At 36.4% G+C, this 27,500-nt stretch overlaps 1 protein-coding gene across 4 annotated transcripts in view; it reads left to right on the forward strand.

Moving 5' to 3' along the window:
• The window catches only part of Foxp2 (forkhead box P2), a 478,828-nt gene that overhangs the window by 415,750 nt on the left and 35,578 nt on the right, over positions 1 to 27,500 (forward strand). For 3 of the 4 annotated variants that reach the window (XM_075953425.1, XM_075953426.1, XM_075953427.1), the window contains 7 exons: positions 3,091 to 3,228; positions 4,345 to 4,530; positions 6,041 to 6,236; positions 16,919 to 17,132; positions 18,844 to 18,948; positions 25,763 to 25,850; positions 27,486 to 27,500. The exon at positions 27,486 to 27,500 is cut by the window's right edge and continues 69 nt beyond it. In XM_075953425.1, the coding sequence (XP_075809540.1) occupies positions 3,091 to 3,228; positions 4,345 to 4,530; positions 6,041 to 6,236; positions 16,919 to 17,132; positions 18,844 to 18,948; positions 25,763 to 25,850; positions 27,486 to 27,500 (942 nt within the window). Of the gene's footprint in view, positions 1 to 3,090; positions 3,229 to 4,123; positions 4,175 to 4,344; positions 4,531 to 6,040; positions 6,237 to 16,918; positions 17,133 to 18,843; positions 18,949 to 25,762; positions 25,851 to 27,485 lie in introns of all 4 variants that reach the window. The other variant, XM_075953424.1, reaches the window with a different exon arrangement.

Here is a 27,500-nt window from a genome sequence, read left to right on the forward strand (position 1 = left end):
GGAGCACAAAAATACACAAATATATTTATCATATATGTGCTTTTATGTCACCTAAAGTTATCGCCTACCTGTCGGGAGAATAATGCCTATACCTTCCCTTTTACCATTTGACTCATCTCAAGACAATCTCAAAATTTTTCTGCTCTCATCAGTGTTCATAACCATATCTTGGTTTTCAGTTATCTAGTTGTTATTGGTATGCAGGTCAAAGCATTAAGATTTTGCTTAATTTATCTGATGACAAAATAAAGATAAATGGGATTCCATGTTTGGTATATCTCAGGAAGTTTTAGACCTGCCAATAGAGTAAGCACAAGGTAAGAGAAAAAGGAAAATGTCCCCAGATATGTGGGCTGTTTACATTCCTTAACTCACAAAGAGCTTGACTAGCAATGTCAGTATTTACTGGAACACCCACTGAGGTATGCCCATTGAACTTTGTTTTGCCTCTCAGTCAGAAAGTGTCCAGGAATTCCCTCCTCACCTCTGCCACACATCTAAATACTAGTCAGTCAATGGAATGTTTGCATGCATCAAGTTTTATAGCTAGTAGAAAATGTGTTGGTCATTTAACACTAAGCTGAAAAGCTACATGAATTCCTCTGGCGTTATCCAAAGCTATGTGGTAATCCAGAACTTTTTAAATCTAATACTATTTTTTCTGAATATTAATGAATAGTGTAGTAGCAAGATTTTTATATGCACTCAAGGAATTGCTCTTATTTCGTGTCAGTGAATTCCTATGTAACTCCTTGTGGCAAAAACACACAGTCCTATAGTAAGTAAACTGTAAAAAGGATAATACAGAAATTGAGTCATGTAAAATTAATCATAGAAACGAAGATATTTTGAATTTTTGAAAATTATATAAATTAACATAAGGATACTGAGAAGTCTAAATACCAAATAAAATTGATAGTCACAGTTCTTTGGTTGCTTAGTTTGTTGGATGTTTGGTTGGTTTCATTGTGTGTGGCTGTTTATATACGGATTTAGATGATAGTATCAGCTTTCATAAATATTAGAAATCCTTCAGATATGTTTTCCTATCTCTATTATGACCTTTATGATGGATTTTGGTATATATGTAGGAAAGAAGAGAGTTCAATTAGCTGTGTGTTAGTTGGCTTATCTTTCCAAAATATTTTTATCTGTTTCAGATGGTAGTTTTTCAGAGAAGGCCAAAGTCTGATTACAATGTGAATGTGTCCCATACATGTGAGCTGTGGCAGACACTCTGTGTCATAGCCCTCTGTTAGGTACTCACAAATCTTTAGAGGCTTAAAAATAAGATTAAATTGTTCTGCATATTAAGAGAACTGACTGATAAGCTTTGGAATTGCAGTGAAAACAGACAGTATACTTTGGCCAAATACTAAGTCAGTCTCAATAGATTGGGACTACAATATCCTATCTTATGTAGCAGCTGGAACCTAACTGCGAGCTTGGAATACTCTGGCAGGCTTCCACTTATAGGTTTGCCCTAGAAAGTTCACTTGTGAGAGTTATGCATAGAGCATGCTTAGTTGGAAATATAGACACTTAAGTGAAAAGAGATAACCAAGCAACTACTGAACGGTAACAATAGACTGTCAAGAAAGAAAGACAGTAAGATTCTCAAGAACTGACCACCTTCCCAGACGGTGCACATTCGCACAAAGGTAGCTACGAGTAGACGTGTGTGTTCCATACGAACATGCCCCTTCCTCTTCCTTCCTTCCTGCTTTATTTTCTTTCTGTCTTTCTGCTGTCTTCCATCTAATCTATCAGCACTGGCACTCTTGAAATGAAACTCTACCATGTCTTCCTCTGTCCCTAAGTGGCTAATTTCCTCCTCACGTCTGGGAGAGACAAGAAGTGAATGATTATTGGAAAAGGATACATTTCTGTAGCTTAAATTTTTCATGTATATATATGAAATATATATATATACACACACTTATTTTAATAGTTCTATTTGTTTATCAAAGAACAAGTCATTAAACTCATAGCTTTTAACTTTTTAAATAACCAAGCATTCAGAAATATATAGTGCGATTAGTTTGCTTGTACTCTATTTTCCTCCCTTCCTTCTTTTCTCTCATTTCCCACTTTTTCTCTTTCATCCCCAGAAAGTTTTAGAAAAAAAAGAAGTGAGAAGGAAGTTTAAACAAAACGTTTTCGTTTTGTTATAAATCTATTGGAAATTCTTTGAGTAATCTTTAGGTTTCTGGACTTTCTAGTATAACTTGAATTGCTTGTCGTAAGAAAATGTTTAAGGAAGATACTAGACTGTTAGCCTTAGTGTTCTGCCTTTTAGTAAACTAGTCTCCTCAGATATTTTCATCTATATTAATTCATATCTAGAAAATATCTAATATCAGTTATTACCGTCACTTATTTATTCATATTTATTGTTAAATTTTATCTCTTTAATTTACATTTATTTTTGCTATGTTATGTGTGTGCCTCTGTGTGTGTGTCATGGCACTCACTTGGAGGTCAGAGGACAATTTGTAGGTGTTAATTCTTTTTTTCCAGGTTCTGAAACAAACTCCAATAGTTGAGTTGGGAAACCAGCAACTTCACCTACTCAGCCATTTCATTCAGTATATGTATTTATAAGTATTATAAATTTGCATATAACTTTGAATTATGATTAAGTTATATAAGTATGTTCTATATATATGCTTTGTACAGCTATAAATATCAGTTATTCTTATGGATAATTTTAATTATTTAGCTTTTTTATTCTAATGATATGCTTAAAATCTTTGAAAAAGGTTTTCAGTTACAGCAATGAGACATTGAAAAGAGACTCAATGATGAACTTCTGAGACCACTGCAACGAAATTATTTATTTTCTCTTCTATTGTCCGGAGTTCCAGCTCCTTTGTGCAAACCATTTGAACCATGGAACTTCAAGTGGGAGCCTGCTGAAATCTGCTGCTCCTGGAAAACTATTTTCAAAATAATACAAAGTTACAAAGCAAAAAATGGATACCATTTTGGGCCGTGGGTGCTAAATAACTTAAAAACAACGTCATACCGTTGTGCAAAGACCAGCAGGCACTGGATTGTGACAGCCTTTTCCCTCTCTCTCCTTGCAAGGTCCCCGTGTCAGTGGCCATGATGACGCCCCAGGTGATCACTCCTCAGCAGATGCAACAGATTCTTCAGCAGCAGGTCCTGTCTCCTCAGCAGCTCCAAGCCCTCCTCCAGCAGCAGCAGGCAGTGATGCTACAGCAGGTAATGTATGTTACCTGCTCTGGTGTTCTAGTCCCGCTGAAGGGGAAACACGCTGCTGGCAGTGTGCTGGGCTTAGTACGTAGTGTGGTCTCCACATACAGAAGCAGCTTAGCAGCCCATCAAAACAGAAATGTCACACTGTGCCTGCAAAGCTGCCTAAGAGGACTTACGTTACTCATTCTCTCCAACTGTACCTAAGTCTAGAACAGGAGCAGAAAGAAGAGCAAATTGAAAACAGATGAATTTGTATTTGATTATTCAGGTTCTTAGGTACATTTACTTTTAGGTTTGCCAAGGAGTGTACCAACATACCACAGAAGTGTTGTTTTTTAAATCGCCAGCACATTAGCATCCCTCCCCCCCTCCTTGAGTTCCAATAAATAGGAAAAGGCTACTTTGCACACAGTGCATGCTAAAAGCTGCACCCAAGCTTTTTTTTTTTTCTGGGGTATAGTCATCACTTGAAAAAGAGGAATCTGTTTATTAGAATAAAACGGGACAGATAAGATCAAGTTCGTTTTTGTGATAATACAAACAGTGAGCCTACAGTGAAGCTTATTGAAGACTTGAGTACCTAAAAATAGATTCAGAAGGTGATACTTGCTTTCTGGAGTGAAAATAAAGTGTTTTACCAGAGTTGTTAGTTAGTAAGTAGCTTTGCTATTGCCTCTGATTGGGCCTACAGGTTACAGAGATTTCTAAAATGACATTGTGTTAAAACCTCTGATAGATGATGCTGTTTTCATCCTACTTTGGTGGCGGTGATGCTTGATCCTTCTCTGGGGTAGAGCACAGCCTGTGCTTAGGTCGTCATGGGGCTTCAGATGTAGTCATTTAGAGTATTCACTTTGGTTCTGGCCTTTAGAATACAGATTTTCTATACCCTTTTGTTTAGGATTGTTTGGATTCTGGATTGGAAATTTTCAGAGCTGCCTTGGGAAAAAAAGTATGTAGCGCTGTCTCTTTAAATCCAATGCAATTTTTTTTTTGGGAGGGGTGGGCGGTGAGGTGTATCTTAATGACCACTCTACCATGTGTCAGGCTAGTAGAGTTTAGGACATTGATGATACATGAAACTTTTGCCTTTATTTATTAAAGTCAAAATGGTTTATTCAGCAACAACTACAAGAGTTTTACAAGAAACAGCAAGAGCAGTTACATCTTCAGCTTTTGCAGCAGCAGCAACAGCAGCAGCAGCAACAGCAGCAGCAGCAGCAACAGCAACAGCAGCAGCAACAACAGCAGCAGCAGCAGCAACAGCAGCAGCAGCAGCAGCAGCATCCTGGCAAGCAAGCGAAGGAGGTAGGATCTAGTTATCTCATTGATATCTAATAGCATGGGCTTGAGAAGGTACTTTGAGAGGTGAGGATCGTCTCAGATCTCCCTGTAACAAGGCTCTTGCTGTCAAAGATGCAGTGTTCTGTATTTTTACTGAGCTTAACAACAGTGACAGTGAGACTCTCATGCTCTCCTTTTTTGTAGCACGGGACTTGAGAGTCACAATCCATTGCTGACTGTCGTCTAATGTCACTAATGAATCAGAGTGTACAAAGAGCAAGCTGTGTGGTGGACAGAGTACTGATTATCTTGTATTCACTGAGAATCCAAGTTGGTGAGGGAACCTTATTTTTCTCAGTTGTACAGCTCAGAGACCATGCATGCAAATTTAGCCCATTGTTGGGGGAGGGGGGCAGGGAGAAAAACTGGTTGAGCGCAGATTTCAAAGTCACGGGCCCCTGATTAATGAACTGCTAGGGTAGGTTTGGAGTGGCGAGTAGAAAGTTACCGTTTGATATGCTCATAAATCAAACTGACAAGCTGGCTTCTCAGGCCTAGCCTGTGCTTGTCAGCAAACTGCATCAAATATAAACATAATCCAAACAAAACATGTTGAAGTAGTTCAGTTGATCAGCAGGTATCAGGGCTGTTGTCTCTCCAAGCTGCCCTTATGCAAACGTACAGGAAACAGTTTTGACCTCCTGAGGGTTTGTTTCTGTTTGGATTTGTGAATAGAATTTCAGACAGCCATCAACTACAGAATAGAAATTGCTCTCTTATTTCTCAGAGGCTTTGGGCAATCCACATGACTTGCTCCATTATGCAGTCTGTTTTCCAGTGAGCGCATCAGAAGTTTCTGTTTTCCCCAAACTAAAAAGGAAAGGTCTTCCACACAGCTTGTCTTCCTCTGAAGTGTGACTGCCATCGCCTACCCTCCCGAGTGCAAAGAACTCTGGTTTGTCTTGTAATGCCTCACAAAACTGGAAGTTAGACTTTTCTTTATAATAAGGGCACTTTTTCTTTTTGCCTTGCACATAATTCTGCCTTTTTAATGTATTCAGAAGAAAGAGAGAAAGAGAGAGCTAGCATGCCTGTCCTGTAGCTCCTTCCAAGTTTACTAATAAACCACTAGAGACCACAGCTGTGGACCTCCACACACCAAACTTACGGAGTTGGGGGAAAAGTGAGAGTATTGTGGGAGTTAGCTTCCCTCAGGTGTTAGTCAGTTTGTCTAAATAAACTTCCAATCATCTCCAGTGAAGTCCTTGGCTAGAGTCGGTCTCTAAACTTTGCTCAGTACCGTTAGTGCAAGTTCTTTGGTTCCCCGAGCCAAGTTCAGGGAAGTTGTTTAACTTCCAAGAAGCAGGCAGCTGAGTACCTAGAAGCTGCTCACATCTGGCTTCTGGACTTTGACCATGGAATGCTCAAGAAGACATCTGGGCGAGGAAAGGAGCATGCCTTTCTGTGTGTGAGAGTGGTTTACGCGCACCTTATTCTCTGCTGTTGACTGGCTCGGGTTTTCTGACACCCACAGCAACAGCAACAGCAGCAGCAGCAGCAGCAGCAACAGCAACAGCAGCAGTTGGCCGCCCAGCAGCTTGTCTTCCAGCAGCAGCTTCTCCAAATGCAGCAACTGCAGCAGCAGCAGCATCTGCTCAGCCTTCAGCGTCAGGGCCTCATCTCCATCCCGCCAGGCCAAGCGGCCCTCCCTGTCCAGTCGCTGCCTCAAGGTATAGCGGACACACTGCAGATCCTTCATTCCTGCTCTCTCCCATCCCATGCTCCTGTAGATATACCCTATACCCTGAGTTACTTTGGCTTATGTCCTTCACGTTGATAACTGAAGTCTGGACTGCTTCGATGGTCACGTGACACACTTTCTATAGCCTCAGAGATTCTTTTTTATTTTTATTTTTTTTTATTGAGAAAAGGAAAAAAAAAGTTTCCCCCTCCCCCCACTCCTCTTCCCCTCCCTCTCCAGTCCAAAGAGCAGTCAGGGTTCCCTGCCCTGTGGAAAGTCCAAGGTCCTCCCCTCTCCATCCAGGTCTAGGAAGGTGAACATCCAAACTGGCTAGGCTCCCACAAAGCCCGAACATGAAGTAGGATCACAACCCAGTGCCATTGTCCTTGGCTTCTCATCAGCCCTCATTGTTAGCCATGTTCAGAGAGTCCGGTTTTATCCCATGCTTTTTCAGTCCAGCTGGCCTTGGTGAGCTCCCAATAGATCAGCTCCACTGTCTCAGTGGGTGGGTGCACCCCTCGTGGTCCTGACTTCCTTGCTCATCTTCTCCCTCCTTCCGCTCCTCATTGGGACCTTGGGAGCTCAGTCCAGTGCTCCAGTGTGGGTCTCTGTCTCTATCTCCATCCATCACACACTGCTTTTTAGTACAGAGTGAAACTATCTGAAGTATTTTGTTAGATATGAAGTGTAAGTTAGTGAGCTTTATGGGCAAGAATAGTGCAAGACAATACAGTTGAAGCACCACTGAATATGCGGGACGCCCTGTAGGGAAATGGATGACGCAGGAAGGCTGGCAGAACTCCATTTACCCTGGGCTGATAATGAGCTTTGGTGGACAGCTGATGAAAACACAGCTTCCCAACCTTGGCACTGAAATCACAAAGAATAGAGCAGCGCTGGGCATCCATAGAGCAAGTGCAGACTCTGGTGTGGGAAGCCCAGCCTATGTCTTAAGACTGCAGTGATAGCATTTCTCCAAATTCCCTCTACAGACAACGCAAGTTAGAGGGTTTTTTTGTTTGTTTGTTTTGTTGTTGTTGTTGTTGTTTTTTTTTTTTTTTTGATTTTCGAGATAGGGTTTCTCCATAGCTCTTTTGGTTCCTGTCCTGGAACTGCAAATTAGAGTTTTAAATGCTATTGACCATATTCTAATTTGATATTCTATATAAACTACATCTGAGTGTATTCTAATGTGGTATATATATGCTGTTCTCAACCTTGGGGAAAGAAATTTAAGAAAGAAAGATAATCAATGGCTAAAATCCCAATTAAGGTAAAGGTCATGTGTTGCTAATCTTTGTGAATGGATATTTTAATGTATATTTGGATTTTGTGTTGGGACAAAGCTTGTTTACACAAGTGAACCTTAATTCAACTTCAGTATATCTGTCACGAAGGAGTTTACTTTATAGCAGCATTTGCCACACGTCTTACGGTCTCTGTAGAACATACTCAAAAAAAGCAAGAACAATTTGATAATAAGTTATTCAAGTGAAATCCAGTATTGACATTGTGCGTGACCACTGTTTGATGGCCAATGAAATTAATAGTATTACCATATATATTGTCTTTTATTCATCAAATTACTATTACTTTGTTGTAGCTTTCCCCAGATTTTTCTCTTTCATTTAGCTTGAGATCAAATTCGCTTGTCTCGAACATCCCTGGGAAATCCAGAAAAACAAAGTTTAATTATTGAAAGAAAGTCTAGGCATAGACCCAGTTTTCAGACTTATTCTAGAAAGAAGTAGAATAAATTCAATATTATCATAGAAATAAAAATTCTAATCATGAATTATGGTTCTTTAGAAAAATAATAAAATCATAGGACAAATGGAAACAAGAATTATAAAAGACATATATTAACTGAATACAAGCATGGATTTTCTTGATAAAAGCTATTTGTTGATAGAAACAGACCCAAATAGAAGCAATAAGTTCATCTTTTTGTTTCTTTTTAATTTCATAAAAGTTAAACAAATCTTCATTTAGAATCTCTTCAAAAGTAAATCATGATTTACCATAATTTTATTGTAGTATAGTCATTCTAATTTTTGAGAAAGTGTAACTCTTATTTAAAATAATTTTTTTTCAGCTGAATTTTTTCAACTCTAGTCAAATTCTCATCAAGCAAGGGACACTATTGTTGTATGATCATTATAGTAATTTTCAAGTGAAAATTGCTCTTATTCTGAGCTGGTTTTGTATAGAATTATTTTTTTTACTTTTTTCCAACTTTTATTGTTCACAGGACATATGAAAACTAAAATGCACATAATGAACAAATTTGGGAAAATGAGGGTTCTAAAAGCAAAGCCTAGATTGTGCAGAAATTTTACTTATTTATTAACTTCTTTTTTGGTGTTGGACAGGGTTTTCCTCTGTAGTCCATAGTGGCCTAAACTTCAGTGGGTAGCACAGCCTAGCCTAGAACTCATGAACAATCCTTCTGCCTCAGCCTTGCTAATGCTGGAATTACAAGCACAAGCACCAGTATCTTCATAGAAAAATCTATAGTTAAGAAAGAAACATAAAGCCCACAAAAACATTTCCTGTTGTAGGAGGCCACTTGTTTGTTCCTGGCTGCTCAGCCCCCAAATAACTATACAAAAAAAACTATATTAATTAAATCACTGATTTTAGTTTTCCCCGCCTAGCTCTGCTATAGGCACCAAAGCAGTTTCTTTATTCATTAACCAATAAAAGCAACACATAGACAGAAGGACTTCCCACACCAATTCCCCAATGATGAAAGAGAAGGAATGGAATTGAACAATTGCGGGCTCAAACCTCAGTGGTTTCTGTGGTCAATGTTCTTGCTAATACCACATCATGAACAGAAATTGCAACCCTCATCATAGTTTTCACTAATTATTGAATGTGAAAACTATTCTTTTTGAGACCCACCATTCAAACACAGGCTGAATTTGTTTCAAATCAACCAGTCATGGAAAATGAATGCTCCAGCTTTCTAAACCGTGGATATCATGACCTAGGAATCCATATCCATGGAGTCAACCAATTACAATAAAATATTTTGGGATGAAATTGGTTTTTCTGAGCATGTACAGACTTATTTCAAAGCATTTGCCACTAAAAATATAGACTAATAAATATTTGTGTAGTATTAACAGGACATTAACTGTTACTCTCAAGGATTATTTAATATACATATATATACATATATACTCATCTGTCTCTCTATATTTATTTACACACACACACACACACACACACACACACACACACACACACACACACATATATATATATATATATATATATATATATATATATATCCAGCATTTCAGACTTTGGTATCTACAGACATCCATTCATATCCAGCATTTCAGACTTTGGTATCTACAGACATCCATTCTAAGGGACAACTATAATATCATATGATGTCTGAGGTGCTGTTATGCTGGAAACCTAAAATCAGAGTGAGAAAAAAATAAATAAGCAATTTTTGGATAGTATAAGCCCCAAGTCATCAGTCTTAGCTACTCTTTATTTCAGGTAAAATAATTTTAATACTTTCATTATCAGTGTTTCAGTTCATCTTGCATTAAGCTTTTGGTTTGTTGATTGATTGCCCATGAATAGTAATCACATGAAAACCAAATGGGATTACTGTACAATGATGGATGATGTTCTCATTATGTCTTCAAAAAATATGACATAATTTATTTATCTCCATGATTTAACACAAATTCCTCTGGCTACTTTAAATTATAACTTCTGAAATTATATAAAATGTGTATAAATATCAGAAATAGCACTTTATAATTTTGACAGAATAGATTTGTAGAACTTTCTTGCCAAAGTTATATAATATATCACATAATTTTAACATGAACTCTTTGAAATTTTAAACATTAAGCCACAAATAGTATTATAATACTGAATTTTAATGTAAAATATGTGCTAAATTAACATCTCTAAATATGGACGTGGTTTGTCTGTAGAAGAAGTGACAGCAGGTAATTGACATCAAATAAAAATAATGAACTTATGAATCAATCTCCAGCATACTGATTATAAAACTCTAACATGTGAGCAATATGCTTCTAAATGAATAACTGCATTGGGCAGTGTTGTGTAGTGTACTGATACCATGGCCTACTTGTTAGCAAGAAGAAACTGTGCAAGAACTTTCCATTTCTGTAGGTCTTTAGCATCAGATAAAATTTACTTTCAGAACACAGTATTTTCACAGGTTGACTTTGATTTTATTCAAAATTTCCCTTTCCTTCCTTTTAGTAACTTGAGGTTAACTGTATTCCCGAAGAAATATTAAATAGGGAACTCCAGAAAGAAATAATAAATTTTGAATTGTTTAGCATCTGAAGATATGATGATATTTCATAACTTTTTATTTCACCCTACTGGGATGTCAAGCAAACTTTTGCCAAGAGTATCTACAGAGCTTCCACATCTATTCTACCCTCCCCTTGCACTTCATCCTTCTCAGTGTCAGACTTGTTTTGAAATCTTAGTATTTGTGTTTTCTGTACCCTGTTTTAATTATTAATGGCCCTAACACACAAGAGAAAGGATGTTGGTAATTCAAATACCCTGACAGAAATTTCCTATAAGAAAAAAAGCTGAAGTTTGTACTAGTGAGCTGTAAAAATTATGTTTTCAAGTTGCTGAGACTTACTATGAAAATGAATGTTCTATCTATAAAACCCTGATAAGTAATCTTTCTACCACAACTCATGCAGCAAAACTTCGAGCAATACTAAGTGATAAGTGCTTAGTTAAACTGTGGAAGGCATCAACTTAGAGGTTTTGGTGCTACCCACAGTTTCATACATTCCCTGGGAGTCTTGAAAGGTATTCCTACTGTATAGGTACAGAAGAGTGTGGAAAAAGCTTTATTTCACTCCATGTCACTTATTCTATAAGTGTATACGTTATTTTAGATTTAAGATTTCAATGAACAGTCTGAACAAACAAACATAACATAATGGATTTTAGACAGCACTATCTTGAATAATACATGGTAGAACCAGCTATGCTCAGGGTAAGTATGCTTAGAGTAAAAAAATAAAATCTTTTGCAATAAAATATAATAATGGATTTTGATGAGATAGGAATGTGCTCAAGATAGTAATTGGCTCAGTATTCAGCCAAAGAAGCTATTTGACCTGCTTACGTCACACCTAGAATCCTAGATCTTTCGCTTAAGCGTGTTTATGGGCTTTTCAGGTCAGAGTCGAATGTGAATGAGGTTTAAATATAAAAACAGTAGAAAATATATAAGCAATACACACCATACAGAATTACTATCCAAATACAAAATGATTTTTATTTGGAGATTAATATGTCAAAGTTCTTTTCAATTACTTAAAATTTAAATATTCTTCTATTTGTTCCAGAATAAACTTTGCCATGAAGGCCCATACCTTTAATACCTTGGCACTCATGAAGCAAAGGCAGGTGGATATCTGTGAAGTCCACACAAATGCAAAGTCAGCTTAGTACATAGTGAATTCTAGAAAACAAAAAGAAAAAAGAGAAGAAAAAGAAAATAGTTGCTTGCAATTGTTTTGTTCACGGAAAATATCTTGTAAATAATTAAATGCATAGAGGATGACTGGGTATATTTAATTCAGAAACATAAATAGGAAAGATTGATATTAAATTATATCATATTTTAAATTGTGGAATTGGCTGAGAAACTAGCATGTGTTATATTAATATAAATTTATATATTTGGTTAGTATATTTTGATGTTGAGATTCAACTTCACACGTGATAAACAAGATCAAGTGAGAATCCAATCTAAGGTGCATTTTGTTCCAACTAATTCATAAGCCATAGAAATACTCTGATTGACAAATTTTTAATCTTCGACTGGAAAACTCAAAAACAATTTCGGATTTTAAAGCTACACCATATATTTAAATTGAATAGGAAAATTATTAAGTTATAGCTCTCTTTCTCTATAAAGAGAGAGAGACAGAGAGACAGACAGAGAGAGAGAGAGAGAGAGACAGAGACAGAGACAGAGACAGAGAGACAGAGAGACAGAGAAGAGAAGAGAAGAGAAGAGAAGAGAAGAGAAGAGAAGAGAAGAGAAGAGAAGAGAAGAGCCTGTATGAACTAGGAGAGATATTTATCTTGGGACTTAATCTTTACTAAATAACTATATTTTATAATTTGGAATTTGACATTTTGGCAAAGTGGACAATTGAGGCACCTGTGATCATACAAGCATATGAAAGATGAGTGTTAACACTAGTAGGTGGTTTTAATACACACGACACTATATTTTGTTTGGTTGAATCTAAGCAAACCCATAGGTCTCTCAGAGATACTTCAGACATTTATCTGTCTTCTGGGGGGGGGGGGACTGCAAGTAAGGAGTCAGGACTGGTGGAGCACTGACTCTGCTGGTGTAGATGCCTCTATGCAGCCCAGTTATTATGGCATGCATGTGTGACACTTCTTCAGACTGTAAGCATTAAGATTGACAAGTTGAGAGTACACAGAAATATCTCAGTTCATGTTGAAGATCAACTTTAATATACTATGAATGATCCACGTATTTCTACCATTTATTACTTATGTAAGTAACCCCAGATATTTGCAGAGTACCATTAAATAACATTTAATTAATTTAATGTTCATAGTAGACTTACACTGTATCCTAATGACTTTGTGTATTGGTATGCATGAACGTATACATGCTACATGTATCTGCATGTGAATATGTACCCGTGAAAGAATACGTGTGTGTGTGTCTATGCACATGTGTATACAAGCACATGAAAGTCAAAGAGCTATTTCTAGTGTCTTTATTATTTTCCTAGTGTCTTCTTCCATGTATATGTTTTCTTTATTTTTTTTTTGAGACAGAATCTCCCTGAACAAAGAGCTCATTGATTCTGCTAGTCTGGATGGCCAGTGAGTTTCAGGGATCCACCTAGTTCTATTCTGACTCATCAATTCTGGGGTTACAAATAAGCAATGTACTCCCATGCCCAGCTTTGTGTGTATGTGTGTGTGTGCGAGTGTGTGTTTGTGTGTGTGCACTTGTGTGTACAATCATATTCATACTCGAAGGTCAGAGGTGGATACCAAGTACCCTTCACTATCGTTCTCTAGAATATTCTCTTGAGAAAAGATTTTTTTAACTGAACACGGAGGTGTGTTAATGACCAGTAAGCCTTAGTCATCCTCCTGCCTCTACCTCCCACAGTACTGATGTTACAGACATGTGTAATCACACTGGGCTTTTGATGTTGATTCTAGGGATTTGAACTCAGGTCCTCATTAACAAGCAATCATTCCTTATCCACTGAGCCTTCACTCCAGATTATAACTTGACTTTTTACATGTGAACAGGGGACGAAAACCCAAGTGAGTCCTGCTCATATGGTGCATGCACTGATCAACTTAGTCATTTCCTCAGCCCTTAGAACATTAGCTCACATTTAAAAACTAACTCCTGAACATAGAAGAAAAGATACTAAACACACATTTTTAGTGTAAAATAGTATAAAATATAATATTTATAAGGACAACCACTGACGTGTGTGTTCACATCAAGGTTATCAGATTGTACTTAACAATCACCTCGCACAATTCCTGGCGCCCTGTATTTGCTTCATAAACTCAGAATTAAGGAGCAAAGCATTAACACTAAATTGCTTTTCCTGCTATGTGATAAGCTTCTCACTTAATGATTCATCTTGTGTTGACTTGAACCTTAATAAGATATTTCCCAATGTTTGTTTGTATGACTGACAGTGATTAGGAACCAAGTTCAAGCCATCGTTTAAGCCATCATTTAAAAGTAGAAGAACCTTTCCCAACGTTCATGGACTTTTAAAATTCCCCAGTAATAAAGATTGTTGAAACTAATTGTTGTGCCTTTGACATAGGTTCGAAGAAACTGAATAATCTTCATTTAAGATAAACTTTTATTATTATTCTTTAATATTCTAATCTGCTGCTTCCAATAATATTTTCGCCAGGACACTAATGTTCTAACTAAATTAAGAAAAACAATCCCTTTCAACTAAAGAAAACAGAACAGATGAATATTTAGGCAGAATGTCAGGGAAGAAGTGCTGAGTAGTCATACGAGAAATGAGTGAGAGCGTTCCAGGTACCTTGTATCATGTCTGCAGTCACTTAACTAAGCTATGCCTTAGAGTCTACCAATGGGAACCCAGTACCTCAATACATTCTAAAAAGAGTAGTAAATATGGATTGAGGTACTGAATATTAATTTTCTGCAGATGTTTTTAGAGCAGTGAGTGCATAGAACACTATGGAATTTTGGTTAATACTGATAATTAAAAGTCGGTGGATGCTGCAGCCCACAACATTAATCCCAGCTCTGGGGAAGCAGAGGTAGGTCCATCTTTGTGCATTTGAGACCAGCCTGGTCTTCAAGAGCTAGTTCCATAACAGCTATGGCTGTCATACAAAGAAACCCTGTCTCAAAAAAAAAAAACCAAAACAACAACAACAAAAAACTGATAAGTAAAACTGAAGGAGGCATGTTTTAGCAGAAGAAGGGTTCTGCAACAGGAAACTCAGTGAAGAACAGTCAAGGTTTGAAAGATCTAGCATGTTCACCTGGCAATGCCAAATAGAACACCTGTGTTTGGGGAAATGGGCTACATATCAGTTATAGGGAATAAACATTTACCTAATATTAAAAATTATATAATTGCAGAATGAGTTTATCATTTTTCTCAAATAATTTTGGAAAACATTGAGGTTTAAAAAAAAGGATTCAGTTTTCTTTTTTTCTTGACATTGCAGAATTGTATCACTTGGATCATGAATCTTACATTACGTATCTGTAGAACCCTCAGGAAACAGGGCTGGAGGACTGTGAATCCGCAGAGCACTGTCTAAAAGAACTTTGTGTTTCAGTTGGGAAAAATAACCTTAAGACCTCCGAATTCGTAAAACATTTTCAACTGTAACAAACTGACTGGCTAGTGGCTTAATAATCATACATTGTTTTGTGACCATTAAGAAGCGTTTAAGAAATTGTTAGCTGGGACAATTTTGTCTCAAAAGCATGGTAATAGTTTATCTTCTGTAGTTCATCTCAGAGTGATATGGACTATGGAATCACTGTGAAGCATAAATCTGAATCCTTCCTCCACAACTGTGGTTCACTGCTGTGACCTGTGGTCAGGCCATGGAGTTTTTTTTTTTTAAATATCATGAGACTATGGTAGTATGCCAGCTCTTTAGGTAATCACTGTTTCCTTACTTATATTATTCTGTGCCTCTTCTCTCTAATATTGAAAGCCATTTTTTTCTCTGATTTCACCAATAAAGTCTACTTGAGTGGTAAGCAAGTTAGTCATCAAATCTTTTTGATGTCCTACTAAGTATCTCGTATTTGTCCCCTTTTCTTTGCATGGGACATCAGTACGGTCTATACAAATAAATAGTACCATGAAAATCATTTCAAAATCAAGTGAATACTAATATTAACCAAATGAATAACAAATCCCATAAACTAAATATGTTTAAAGTTAAACATCTTTAACTACTGTAGTCTCTCAAAGAAAATTCTCATCTTGTTTGTCAAGCAGACTTTTGTAGTAACACTATGGTAATGAGATAGCCTGAGCGAAGACGAAAATAGAGTGAGAGACAGACAGGAAAAGACAGCTTCGTGGACAGACCAGTCCTAGACTCCTGGGGTCTTTACCTGAGAGTATACACAACCTAATTTATCTTGATATAAATAATTTATGGCTTCTATGTGAGGAACACATTCATATAATTCAAGTCCAGTGAAAACAAGAGGAAAACATTAAGTTATGGTGTCGGTCTATGCTACAGTGGGAGATAATATTTGGGTTAGAGATGGGGGATGAATTTGATTGCAATTTTAATGTGTTTAAGCTTTGTTATCCCAGACAATGTATGGAAGTACCTTTTGTAAGCCACGGTCGTTTAATATATTTCAAAGTATCTCTTCCAGATAATAACCAAAATCTAAAGCCCAGGCTAAGCCTTTCTATTTCCCCTCTTGTGTATGCGGTAAACATAAATAATCTGATCCAGGGAATGGTTTAAAGTGAGAAGTTGAGTTTTCTATTAACCAGTAATAACTGAAGGAGAGATTTAGATATTACCTACTTAAATGAACCATGGAGGTACTCATATTGTTTTTTCAGGACCTAAATTGAAATTCAATTACATAGTTGGCCTCTGTGCGAAAGATTACTATGCCCAGATAATTGCTAAATTTCTGTCTCTCTGTCTGTCTGTCTCTCTCTTTCACTCTCTTTCCTGCTCCCTCTCTATGACCCCCCAACATTGAAGTTTATTATTTAATTTTGATCTGTTTGTTTTCTTGGCTTTTTATTTATTTTGGTATGTTATTTATAATTTTTTTATTTCCTTACTAATAATACTAGCTGCAAATCAAGTCTGAATATCTATTTTTTGAGTAAAACATATATAGATTTTTTAAATTAACCATGTATTTTCCAATACTGTTCTTCTCAATACTGTTTTCAAATTGTGAATTTTAAATAACTTTCATTTGAGATATATATATATAAACTTTGGTACTGGTGGCACAAGCGTATTTTTTTTTATCATGTATTAATGTTGGTGATGGCCATCACAGTCAATGTTGCTATTACATCACTGGGGCTTCCTTTCCTTTTCTAGCTGGCCTAAGCCCTGCCGAGATTCAGCAGCTGTGGAAAGAAGTGACTGGAGTCCACACTATGGAAGACAATGGCATTAAACACGGAGGGCTAGACCTCACCACGAACAACTCCTCCTCGACTACCTCCTCCACCACTTCCAAAGCATCACCACCAATAACACATCACTCCATAGTGAATGGACAGTCTTCAGTCCTGAATGCAAGGCGGGACAGGTAAATCTCATCTACTGCCCTCTCTCCTGACAGCCGCATCTAATCTCCACCAAAGCTAAGAGCGAGAGTTTACACTAACAGAAACAAAAAAAAATGTATTTGGAGCAAGTGAAGGGGAAATCATTACTGTTGACCTTTTATTTTTTAAGCTATAAAAAAACTTTAAATGTCACCAGTATTCTAGATATTGTTGGGGACCGTGCCTAAAGAAATTAAGTTTTCCCTGAGTGTGCAAGGAATGATTGTATTGCTATATTTTGAATAAAATATTGTGAATTAAGTCAAGAGTTATGGCAATAGTTTACCATTTGAAAAAAAAGTTTTTAAATTACAAATAATTAAAAGTGTGTGCATACGTGCATATTCTCCTTAATTGACGTTTCAAACCTGTACTTAGAAATTAGAAAACAGCTGAACATTATATAATCCAGAATATGAATGATCCGAGTTGCCTTTTTATTGTTGTGGCATGATAGAATTAGTAAATATATCCAAAGCAACACATATTGATGATTTTTAAAATAAATTTAAGTGAAAATGCATGCAGGAAAATCATTTGACTTTTGCCACTTATATTGCACTGTGTGAACTAACTTCCCAACTTAGTGTTTCATCTTAGCTGTGTTAAAACTGCTCGTCAAAAAGGAGTGTCCAGGTATTTTTTTTCCTGATTAACTCCACTGGCTTAAGCACATTACTTCTAATCAAATCAAATCTTGTCAAATAACTTACATAAAGTGTATAATCTAAAAAATTAAAAGTTGGTTTTAAAACTTGAAGATTAGGTACAGAATTTTATATTGAAATGGTTTAAACATGTAGACTATTCTGCTCCCAAATGAACATGGAGTGGATTGATAATGTTCAGTCATGCAATGGCATATTTGCCTAAATGCAGAAAATACTTTGCTATATTTTTTTTTCTGAAGAAGTGTAAAAGTAGCAACAGTACTGATAAAATAGAAGACCAAAGTATGGTGTTGTTCCTGGCAATCTGCTGAGCCCATGTGGATTTTCATGTTGCTTTTTATTGCAGAATGCTATGCCTCTGGATGCTTTCATGCTGTTGTTTTAATTGAGATTAATTTGATGATTATATACTTCAGAAATAGGTTAGTTTTTCTAGGATCTCTCTATCTGATATAATACCCACTCATTAAAGGCCTGCCATAATTATGTAAGGATATTGTTAATAGATACTGTTCCAAAGCAGGATTTTTCAAATCAGCTGCAGCTACTAGGAATATTTCTGTGTGTGGTTTACACATGAATATTAGTTTAAAAGATTCTAACATTCGTATTGCTTTTGAAAGAAGCATTTCAAAAATATTGTCACGATTTTTTTTCATGTGGCTTTCATTAGAATACACTTTTCCCACTCCATAACGTAAGGTTCTATATTTTTTTTTATTTAGAGGTAAAATGTTACAGGAAGGTCATATGGCAGGATTAGCATATGATATTATACAGTACTCTTAGTTTTCAGCCTTTATTAGCAGTCATCTTTGGCTCTATTTCTCGTCTAATTGGAACATCATCTAGCCTTGGCAGTTGAACTATTCAATAGAACGATTAAATTTTTTCTGACTGCTCTGAGCTGAATTGACCTGTTTTGACCTGTTTGTCACTGATCGTAACCTGACAGGCGCTAGCAGCCCGCAACGATTATGGCTTTCTGAGATGAATCTGACGCTGTGTTCTCTTGCTCCAGCTCGTCACATGAAGAGACTGGCGCCTCCCACACGCTCTATGGCCATGGAGTTTGCAAGTGGCCAGGCTGTGAAAGCATTTGTGAAGATTTTGGACAGTTTTTGAAGTAGGTTTTCAATTTTTCATGGGGGCAGGGAGGCAGATCGCGTGGGAGTTTTGGTACACTGCTGTAAAATAAACAAAAAATAAATATAAATAAAGGAAGGATGAAAAGATGGAGCCATCCTAGAACACACTGAGTTTTCAGTTTGTTTCAACAAGTGGATTGGAAACAGCAGACCAAGAATGTTGACAGGTCATTTTCATCTTTTTGTGAAAGTATTTTGCAATTTATTGGAAGGCTTTGAATCAACGAGACAGGTTTGTAAAAGAACATTCTCGGAAAATTGAAATCTCTAGTAATAGTTTCATGTAATATTTGAATAACTATAGAGTATCTTTAAATGAAATAATATAGCCATATTTGTAGGTTTATTTAAGGTGGCAGTCTTTGTGTGCCTCCTTTCAGTAATAGCTTTTAATAAGAAGAATCACAAATGAAGATCAGGGATCTCTAATATTTGAAGAAACAGTTACATTTCAGATTTCACTCATGTTGTGACCTCTTGCCATTTATGATGGTAGTTTGGAAAATAGATCATGTAAGCCCTCCAGCATAAAACCAGATCTTAGGCATCCTTTGTATCTGCCCACAATATTTTAGTTTCAAAGCTTCCTCAAGGGTTCTTCTGCAGACGAGAAGCTTCCCTTTTCACGAATGATGTCTCTGTGCACACTACTGGTACAGGAAAGAGTGAACCGAAAGCTGCAGACAGGTTTATGGAGATGGGGAACTTTGCAGGCTGAGCCTCTCATGTTGTCATGGTGCAGCTAACAGGGTGAATGAACTGTTTCATGCTTCATCAACAATTAAGTTAATTAGCTCATTTGAAATTGCACTGCTTTGTTGCCAGGATGTTGGCAGAAACATCAAAAAGATGTGTTTACAAATGGTAGGATGACTGCGGAGTACAGAGCCAAGGCGCCCTAACAACGAGGCAAACGCTTGCTATCATAGCGCCTTTATAAAGGAATCCAGGAAGGCTTCCACTAAGATTCTTTTTTTTTTTTAACCTTTCATAGTTTCACGCCAATTAAGAGAAAATTTGCTTTACATATCACAACGGCTCTTTAGAAATGGACTTAAATGAAAATTTACATGTCTGTTAAACCAGACCAACTGTGAGCTGCCATTTTGCTGGGTGTGAAATGTATTATACTATTCCCAGCAAAGAGGATATTTAAAAAATTGTTAGGTAGATTTATTGATGTTTTATACTACAAAAAAAATGGCTGAAACAAAGAATCTAGATACATGAATTTGAACAAAAATTTCATCTTTCTCATCTCCATCATTACTATGTATTTTCTGCTGTGACTAGAGTGACTCATGGTATGTTGTGGGAATGAAAATTGAATTTATAGTACTCCCTGCTTACATGTACTTTCCTGATCTGGATATGCTTTAAAGAAAATCTGGCTCACTTTCTGAGGGACATTGCGGAGATCTCCTTCAGAACAGTTTCCTTTAAGATCCACAGAGAGCATTCCTCACGCGTCTCTAGTGTTCAGTTTTTATCACCAACAAATGAATGAGTGTGGACCCCTGTGTTATCCTCCGGGCTCCTTTTTCATATTCACGTGGCTTTGTTTGTTTATTTTTTAATTGGAGAAATTACAATTAGGAAAACATTTTGTTTCATATCAGCTTTAATTACAAAGACCACCTGTTTTTCTACTCAGTAACTTTACAGAAATGACAGAGAACTAATGACAATAGATTTTAAGGTCTTATTTATATTCCATTTTAATATGATATGCTTTAAATTCTCTAATTTAAATTTGTGATAAATTTTGTTCATAGTTAATGTCAGTGTATGCCACTGAAGTGAAATATTAACTTGATATAGTTCCTAAACTGATATAGTCTTTTTCTTAAAGATATGTAGGAAATTTGAAAAGAAATAAAATATTAATAAACACTTATTCAAGAAAAATTCATCTAGCTTTATATATATATGTGTGTGTGTAAATGATATATTTAATATACAGTTATACATGTATATGTATCTGATAGATATATTTATATTATGTGTATCATATACATATATATGTGATCTCAGAGACCAAATGTTATTATTCCCAGAAATTTTATTTTATCTACATATCTATTAGCATGTGGGGTATAATTTTCTATTAACAAAAAATGAAAATTAGTGCACATATTGTTAAAACAATAAAAGAGAAGCAAAAGTACAAGATAAGATCCAAGTTAACATCCTTCAGGAGAAAATCACAAACTTTGATGGAAAGTGAGAATTGACAGAACTTAACCATTCTTTGTTTCTGACCAGCAATTGAGGATCTCATCAGATCACTAAAAGCATTAATACTACTTCTTCATTACTGTCTTATAAATGTCAAAGTGTAATCACATCTGACAAAACTTTAGTGTAGTTGGACTGCAGAATTAATTGCCATCCCATTGCACCGGTGTCAGCTTGAATATAGATGTATTGACTTTCAAAGCCTAAGCCAAAAGGTTTAAAGTGTAGCATTCCAGTTAGCAGACAAGTGTTCTTGAACTTGCCAGCACAGGTGCCAGCAAACAAAACATAGAGGAAGATGCAACACCAGAAATACTGTCCTTTGAGAAAGCAACAATGGCTATTATTCTTTAAAATTTCTATATACCTATCAGCATTCTAAAGATCAATTAAACAATGAGCAGGATTGAGTGAAGATGGTTGGCGATTGGTGCATTAAGGCTTGACACTGTAGTAAAGCAGCAAAAAAAAAAAAAAAGCAGTGGAAACAAATTCATTTATTTAGCGAAAATTTGTTTTCTTTCCCTTGCAGCCAACTACTCTGAAATTTATGTCCTTACTTAGTGTGTATTGTCTGTTTCTTTGTCTTTCACTAAGCAGCATGGCTACAAAATTATGACCTCAAGAAAGCATTCTTTGAACTTGTCAGAATGTTGTTTCTTTTGGTGACAGTGCCCACATCTTTCAAAACTAAGGCATCTCACGTAATCAGCTAAATGAACAGTGACAGCTAACATTTTGTATTTAAACTCCTGTCAGTGCTTAAACATAAAAAGCTTGATGCAAAATAAATCAACCCCCAGTGATGTGCAAGTGAAACATTTTGTTAAAACAGTCTCTGAGACAATTGGATTTAAGCCCATTCCCCCTTTTAGCTTATAAAATGCTATATCTTTAAGTGGGTTTGAAAATTTAGAGGTGAAAATGGAATCACTAATCTGCAGTGTACAATTGTATAATTGTAGTTAACACATGTGTCTACAACATAAAATCTTTGTAGAAGAGAATTGTAAGTTAAATAAATTGGAAATAGCCCCCCCCCCATACTTTCTGTCTTCCTGGATTGTTTGCTTAATTGTTTTTAGGGAGACTTTGGCTGTCTGTTTATGGTTTTTGCCTGCAGTTCACACTACCTACCTAGCACACAGATTCAATGCATTTCTGAAAGAACGTCAGTAGAGCACATCATTTATTCCATTTTGAAAACAAAAATCAATATAGCTATAAAGTGACCCATAAATTAGAAGTGGCTCCCACGATGTTTGCTCAGTGCTGCCTTTCTGAAGGCCCCCTTTGCATTTTTTCTTCACCTCTCTGTTTGAACTGCAGTCTCGGTAAGAGGCTCATTAGGGGACATTAGGGACTGGAGCTAACCAGAATTCCAGAGCTTGCTTTGCTCTTATTAATGCATAGTAGAGCAGAATGCATTTAAATATTTCATAGGCATTCAGTAATTTGTGTGTAATCGCCTTGTTAGCAGACCAGTAGAAGTAGACCAGGCCTGTGAAATGGTGCTAGTGATTGCATTGGTAATTTACAGACCTTTGCCACCAGAAAGTATTCTTGTTGGCTAGTATGAAGCTGTGAAATAGAACTAGCAATAACTTAAACAAGAAAGTTAATAAAGGTTTTCTAACAAGCATCTTCAGGGATAACAATCACACTTGGTCCTTTGTAAGAACCATAATTTATGACATAGGCAATATATCAAATGCGTAAGATGGTATCATGGAGAATTCATATGAAAAGGGTATTGGCAACATTATTTCCAACTTCCTGCAAGGGACATGATTAAATGATTAATGAAATGTCCCTTTGCATATGCATTTTGAAACAGCAATTAGGCACTGACTGCAAAAATCCACCGATCCTCTCATTTTTCAGTATTATCTTATTCTTGATTTATAAATCATAGAGAATTTTTGAACAGCAATATGTAGTACCTGAGATGGTTATAAAAACATAAAAGAGAATAATTTGAGCACAAAATAGTCATAAATACATAAATTCATAATTTAATGTTAATACTTAGCCTATTTATTTGGTCTTATTGCTTTGTATTTATATCCGACACTATTTCTGTACTTTGATTGGCATAATTAAGTAGGGGGAATGAATAGGCACCATTATTTTACATATCACTGGTAAACAATAGCGAGAAAAGGATAAGGGAGATGTGGCAGAGGTATGTATGTGTTTTTCAAGTTCTCAGTAATCCACTGGAGGCTGTTCTATAAATGATCATTGAAGGGCTGCAAGCTAGCCTATAATTACAGGAAAGAAAGTGGCAGCCGTGGCATTTCATAACTATGTGTCCTCGAAAAGTGCTTTGTGAGTTTGTCACCAATGATAATTTAGATAGAGGCTCATTACTGAACATCACAACACTTTAAAAACCTTTCGCCTTCATACAGGAGAATAAAGGACTATTTTAATGGCAAGGTTCTTTTGTGTTCCACTGAAAAATTCAATCAAGACAAAACCTCATTGACTATTATTGTAGTCTCCAGTCTCTATTCTAATAAAAGCTGCAGAGATAAATTGAATAGGTCTCTTAGACCCGAGCATATAATGCAAACATTTTGTACTTTTTTTTTTAGTTCTATAAATATAAGATAATTATCACTAAGAAGTAAACAAGTATAAAAATTCTTTTTAAAAAATGATTTCATGCAAAAGTATGTGTTATACTAAATATACCTTTTAAGGTAAAACCACATAATCTTTATCTTCTGAGTTCTATTTATATCCTAATCTTTATGTATAGCTTATTTAAAAATATGCATCTTTTAAGCTGATTGCAGGATAAATTATGTGTGTGTTCCCTAAGAGTTCATGGTGGGGAAAAAAAAGTGTTTCTCACAAAAAAAAAAAAAACCAGCAGTACCAACCTTAAAGATGCAAGATATTATCGTGTCAATACTGCTAGGACATTGTTTCATTGGTCATTACAATTTGGGCGACGAAACCTTGAAGAACAATTTTAATGATGTCTTGTTTATTAGAAATTAGTGACATTTGACGCCACTCAGCTATCCCTCTGACATTCCATGCCTTCTTCCCAGAGAGCTTGAAGGATTCCAGCCCTCATTACAGCCAGGTTTCTAGCAGATCCTGCTGGAGCTGAGTCAGAGCAGACTGGAGGGGTGGATGGGAAAGAACTCTCATGTGCCCTGGGCACACAACTATAGCTTGACCTGATCCACCTTACTGTTTTAGTCCACGGTTTATCAGCAGCCAAGCCTGGCAATTATAGCAAGATGCATGGAGGTTTGTTGCTATAATCAGTGAGAAGGTGTTAAAACAAACCAGCTTAATTTATCAAAGTTGGGGTGAAAAGGAGCAAAGGTTGCTGGTGTCTAAACGTAGACCTACATGCAGATAATCCCGCTTATTTACAAGTTAGCTACGAGTCATTGACATCTTAAGTCTTCCTATTGTATGCCATATGTATCTGTTCATGCATTTTTCTGCTAATTCATATCAAGTAGCATAAGTAAAAAGGGAACACAATTATTTCTTGAATTCGGTATGCTTAGAATTAGAAGAATGCCTTCAAACTATCTTAAACAATACTGTAATACATAGAGGTAATTGTGTGAATTCTTAATTATGTGTTTTATTCAATATACTTTTGCCTTTCTGGGTCTCTTAAATTGCTGGCTTCATTACCCATTGGATAACTAGACACACCAAAAGGACTGAATTATCTGAAAATTGCTTCCTTAATTTGGGAAGTCATCAGATAAATAGTATATTAAAAATTACAAAGCAAACTTTATTGAATATTTCCATGTCTATTGGAAATGCTGCTGTACTAGTTTATCTTTGGCACGGTAGGATAACCATGCATCGGAGACACCCTCAGCCCTTGGGTAAAATAATAAGCACATATGTTATGATGAGAGTAAGTTCGTTAGGATGACCTCTTCATACATGTTTATGTATGTCAAAGATATGTCCCAGTTAGGACTCTTTACATGAAGTACCAATATTATCATTCTGAATCTTCAGTATATTTTATGTATTAGTAAGAGAAAATTATCATTATTTGTGGGTGTGGATTTTCTATGGAAAAGTCCGTGACCTTTACATGATTAATACCTCACCTCACAAAAGAATCAACATACAAACAACAACTTTAATATAAATGAAATAGAGAACTGCCTATCACACGTTCACATTTGAGGGTGTGTAGGTGTGCGTGCACACACACACACACACAATATTCTTTTCAGAGAAAATGGAAAAAATCTGAAACATATCATGATTTCTCCTTCTACTCTGTACATGAATGGAGAAATGTTTTTGTAATGGCATAGGCTTGGAGACAATGACATTTTTAGCTATTTGAAGAGTCTCTTTATATCACACAAATAATTTTCACTGAATACTGGAGCACATTTCCTTTCTTTCCCTATGACTTCAAGGCATTCCACTTTCCAACCGCAAAGAAATACACAAGTTCCTCGAAGAGGTACAACGTTTGAAACTAAGCATGTATCGCTGCACTGGTATCACTCAGCATTCTGTTCTGTGTGTTGTGTTTCACAGGCACCTTAACAATGAGCATGCATTGGATGACCGGAGCACCGCCCAATGTCGAGTGCAAATGCAAGTGGTACAGCAGTTAGAAATACAGGTTTGTCTGTGCCCAATTCATGTGCACTTTTCTCAGAGTCCTGGTGTGCTAACTTGAGTAATGAGCAAGGGGTTGGATCTTCCTGGCTGCATCATAGTGTCTCAGTAACACTGTATTTGTTCCGATACATGGAGTTTAAGTTACGTTTAATAACAACAGTTGACAACAGGGTAGATTGTCATCATTTGATGTTCTTATCAATTGGACCTATATAAGCTTTAGACCCTGTTGTATATATTTGAATATCCCTGAAATGTTACAGTCTATAGTTTTTGCATTGTAGACCAAGACCTGTAAGACCCAAATTTCATAAGATATGTCACTGTTGCCCAAGCAATTTTTACACAAGCTATTCTGGGTCCCCTATGTTATGGAATTGCAGACTATAACAGAAGAGTCTCTGTTTTTAATATTGTGAATGAACTATCCAGAAGAATAGCCTCAGTTCTGTGTCTACTGTACTCAGAACGCAAAACATTACAATACTTGATTTTTTTCTTTGGCTAGGATATTGACAAAGAATGTATGCCACATTCCTTGGTGTTATAGGTACTCTATAAATACCATTGAAGTTTTGTTTTTCAAACTTTACATTAAAGCAGAGTTTTGCCAGAACTAAACAGAAATTGTTAACCTCATCCAAAAGCAAATATAACACCCCAGATTTTACTTTTGTTTTGGTTTGGCACCCCATTAAGGCATCCTTTCTTATATCATCTTAAAGATGTTTTCCTAAAACTCTTTGCTTTGTTTAATTAAGCATATAAGTTGCTTTTTCTTCTGTTTCCTACACCTCTCATTGTTTCCAATCCATCACGCTGTTGTCTTTTCCATGAGAAGTGAAAATGTTTGAATTGCCAAATAATAAAGGAGATGCAAAATGTATCATCATCACAGTGGCACAGAGAGCTTTGGGCAGACCTGTTTACTATTGCTAAAGGGTAGACTAACGCATAAAGAGGTCAGCTGATGATACAATCTGCAGTGTGACCAATTATGCTTCTCTCTCTCTCTCTCTCTCTCTCTCTCTCTCTCTCTCTCTCTCCTGTGTCTGACTGATGGAAAAGTAAGGTCCGTCAGTTGTAATAAGACCCAGTGCAAGTGTGGATGCAGACTTGGTGGCAGAGTTCAGCGTTTCACACTGTCACTCTATTGAATTAGATTGATGACGGCAGATTGCAGGGGGCACTAACTGGACCTCGGTGGGAATGCATGAAGTGTATAGACAATCCCGGCAGGCACTTCGCTTTGAGAACCCTTCACCCTTTTTCACAGCTGTTGGCACTAGTCCATTGCTAACAGTGTCCACAGGACTTTAAAGAGACACCATGGGCCTTCTAATTTATGGTTTCGGTAACTTGTTACTGTTGAAGCAACTGTGACCTCCATTCTCTTATTGACAAAAAGATGAAGTGTTATTTGTTTTCCCTGACCTTTTAACATAAGAAAAAGCTACAAAAGTTTTCTCCTTCTCTAGCTAAAGTTGCATTTTCTACCGGCTAAGTTTCTTGTCCCAGGCTTTTATATGCAGGAATCATTACTGGGAGACAAGCTCAATGATAAGATGTATCGCTGCAATAAAATAGCTGGATCAGTCATTTCTAAAACGCTTCTGATCTCCCTCTTTCCTAACAGCTTTCGAAGGAACGT

The sequence above is a fragment of the Microtus pennsylvanicus genome, chromosome 19 (assembly GCF_037038515.1).
Source record: "Microtus pennsylvanicus isolate mMicPen1 chromosome 19, mMicPen1.hap1, whole genome shotgun sequence".
NCBI classification, from domain to species: Eukaryota; Metazoa; Chordata; class Mammalia; order Rodentia; family Cricetidae; genus Microtus; species Microtus pennsylvanicus.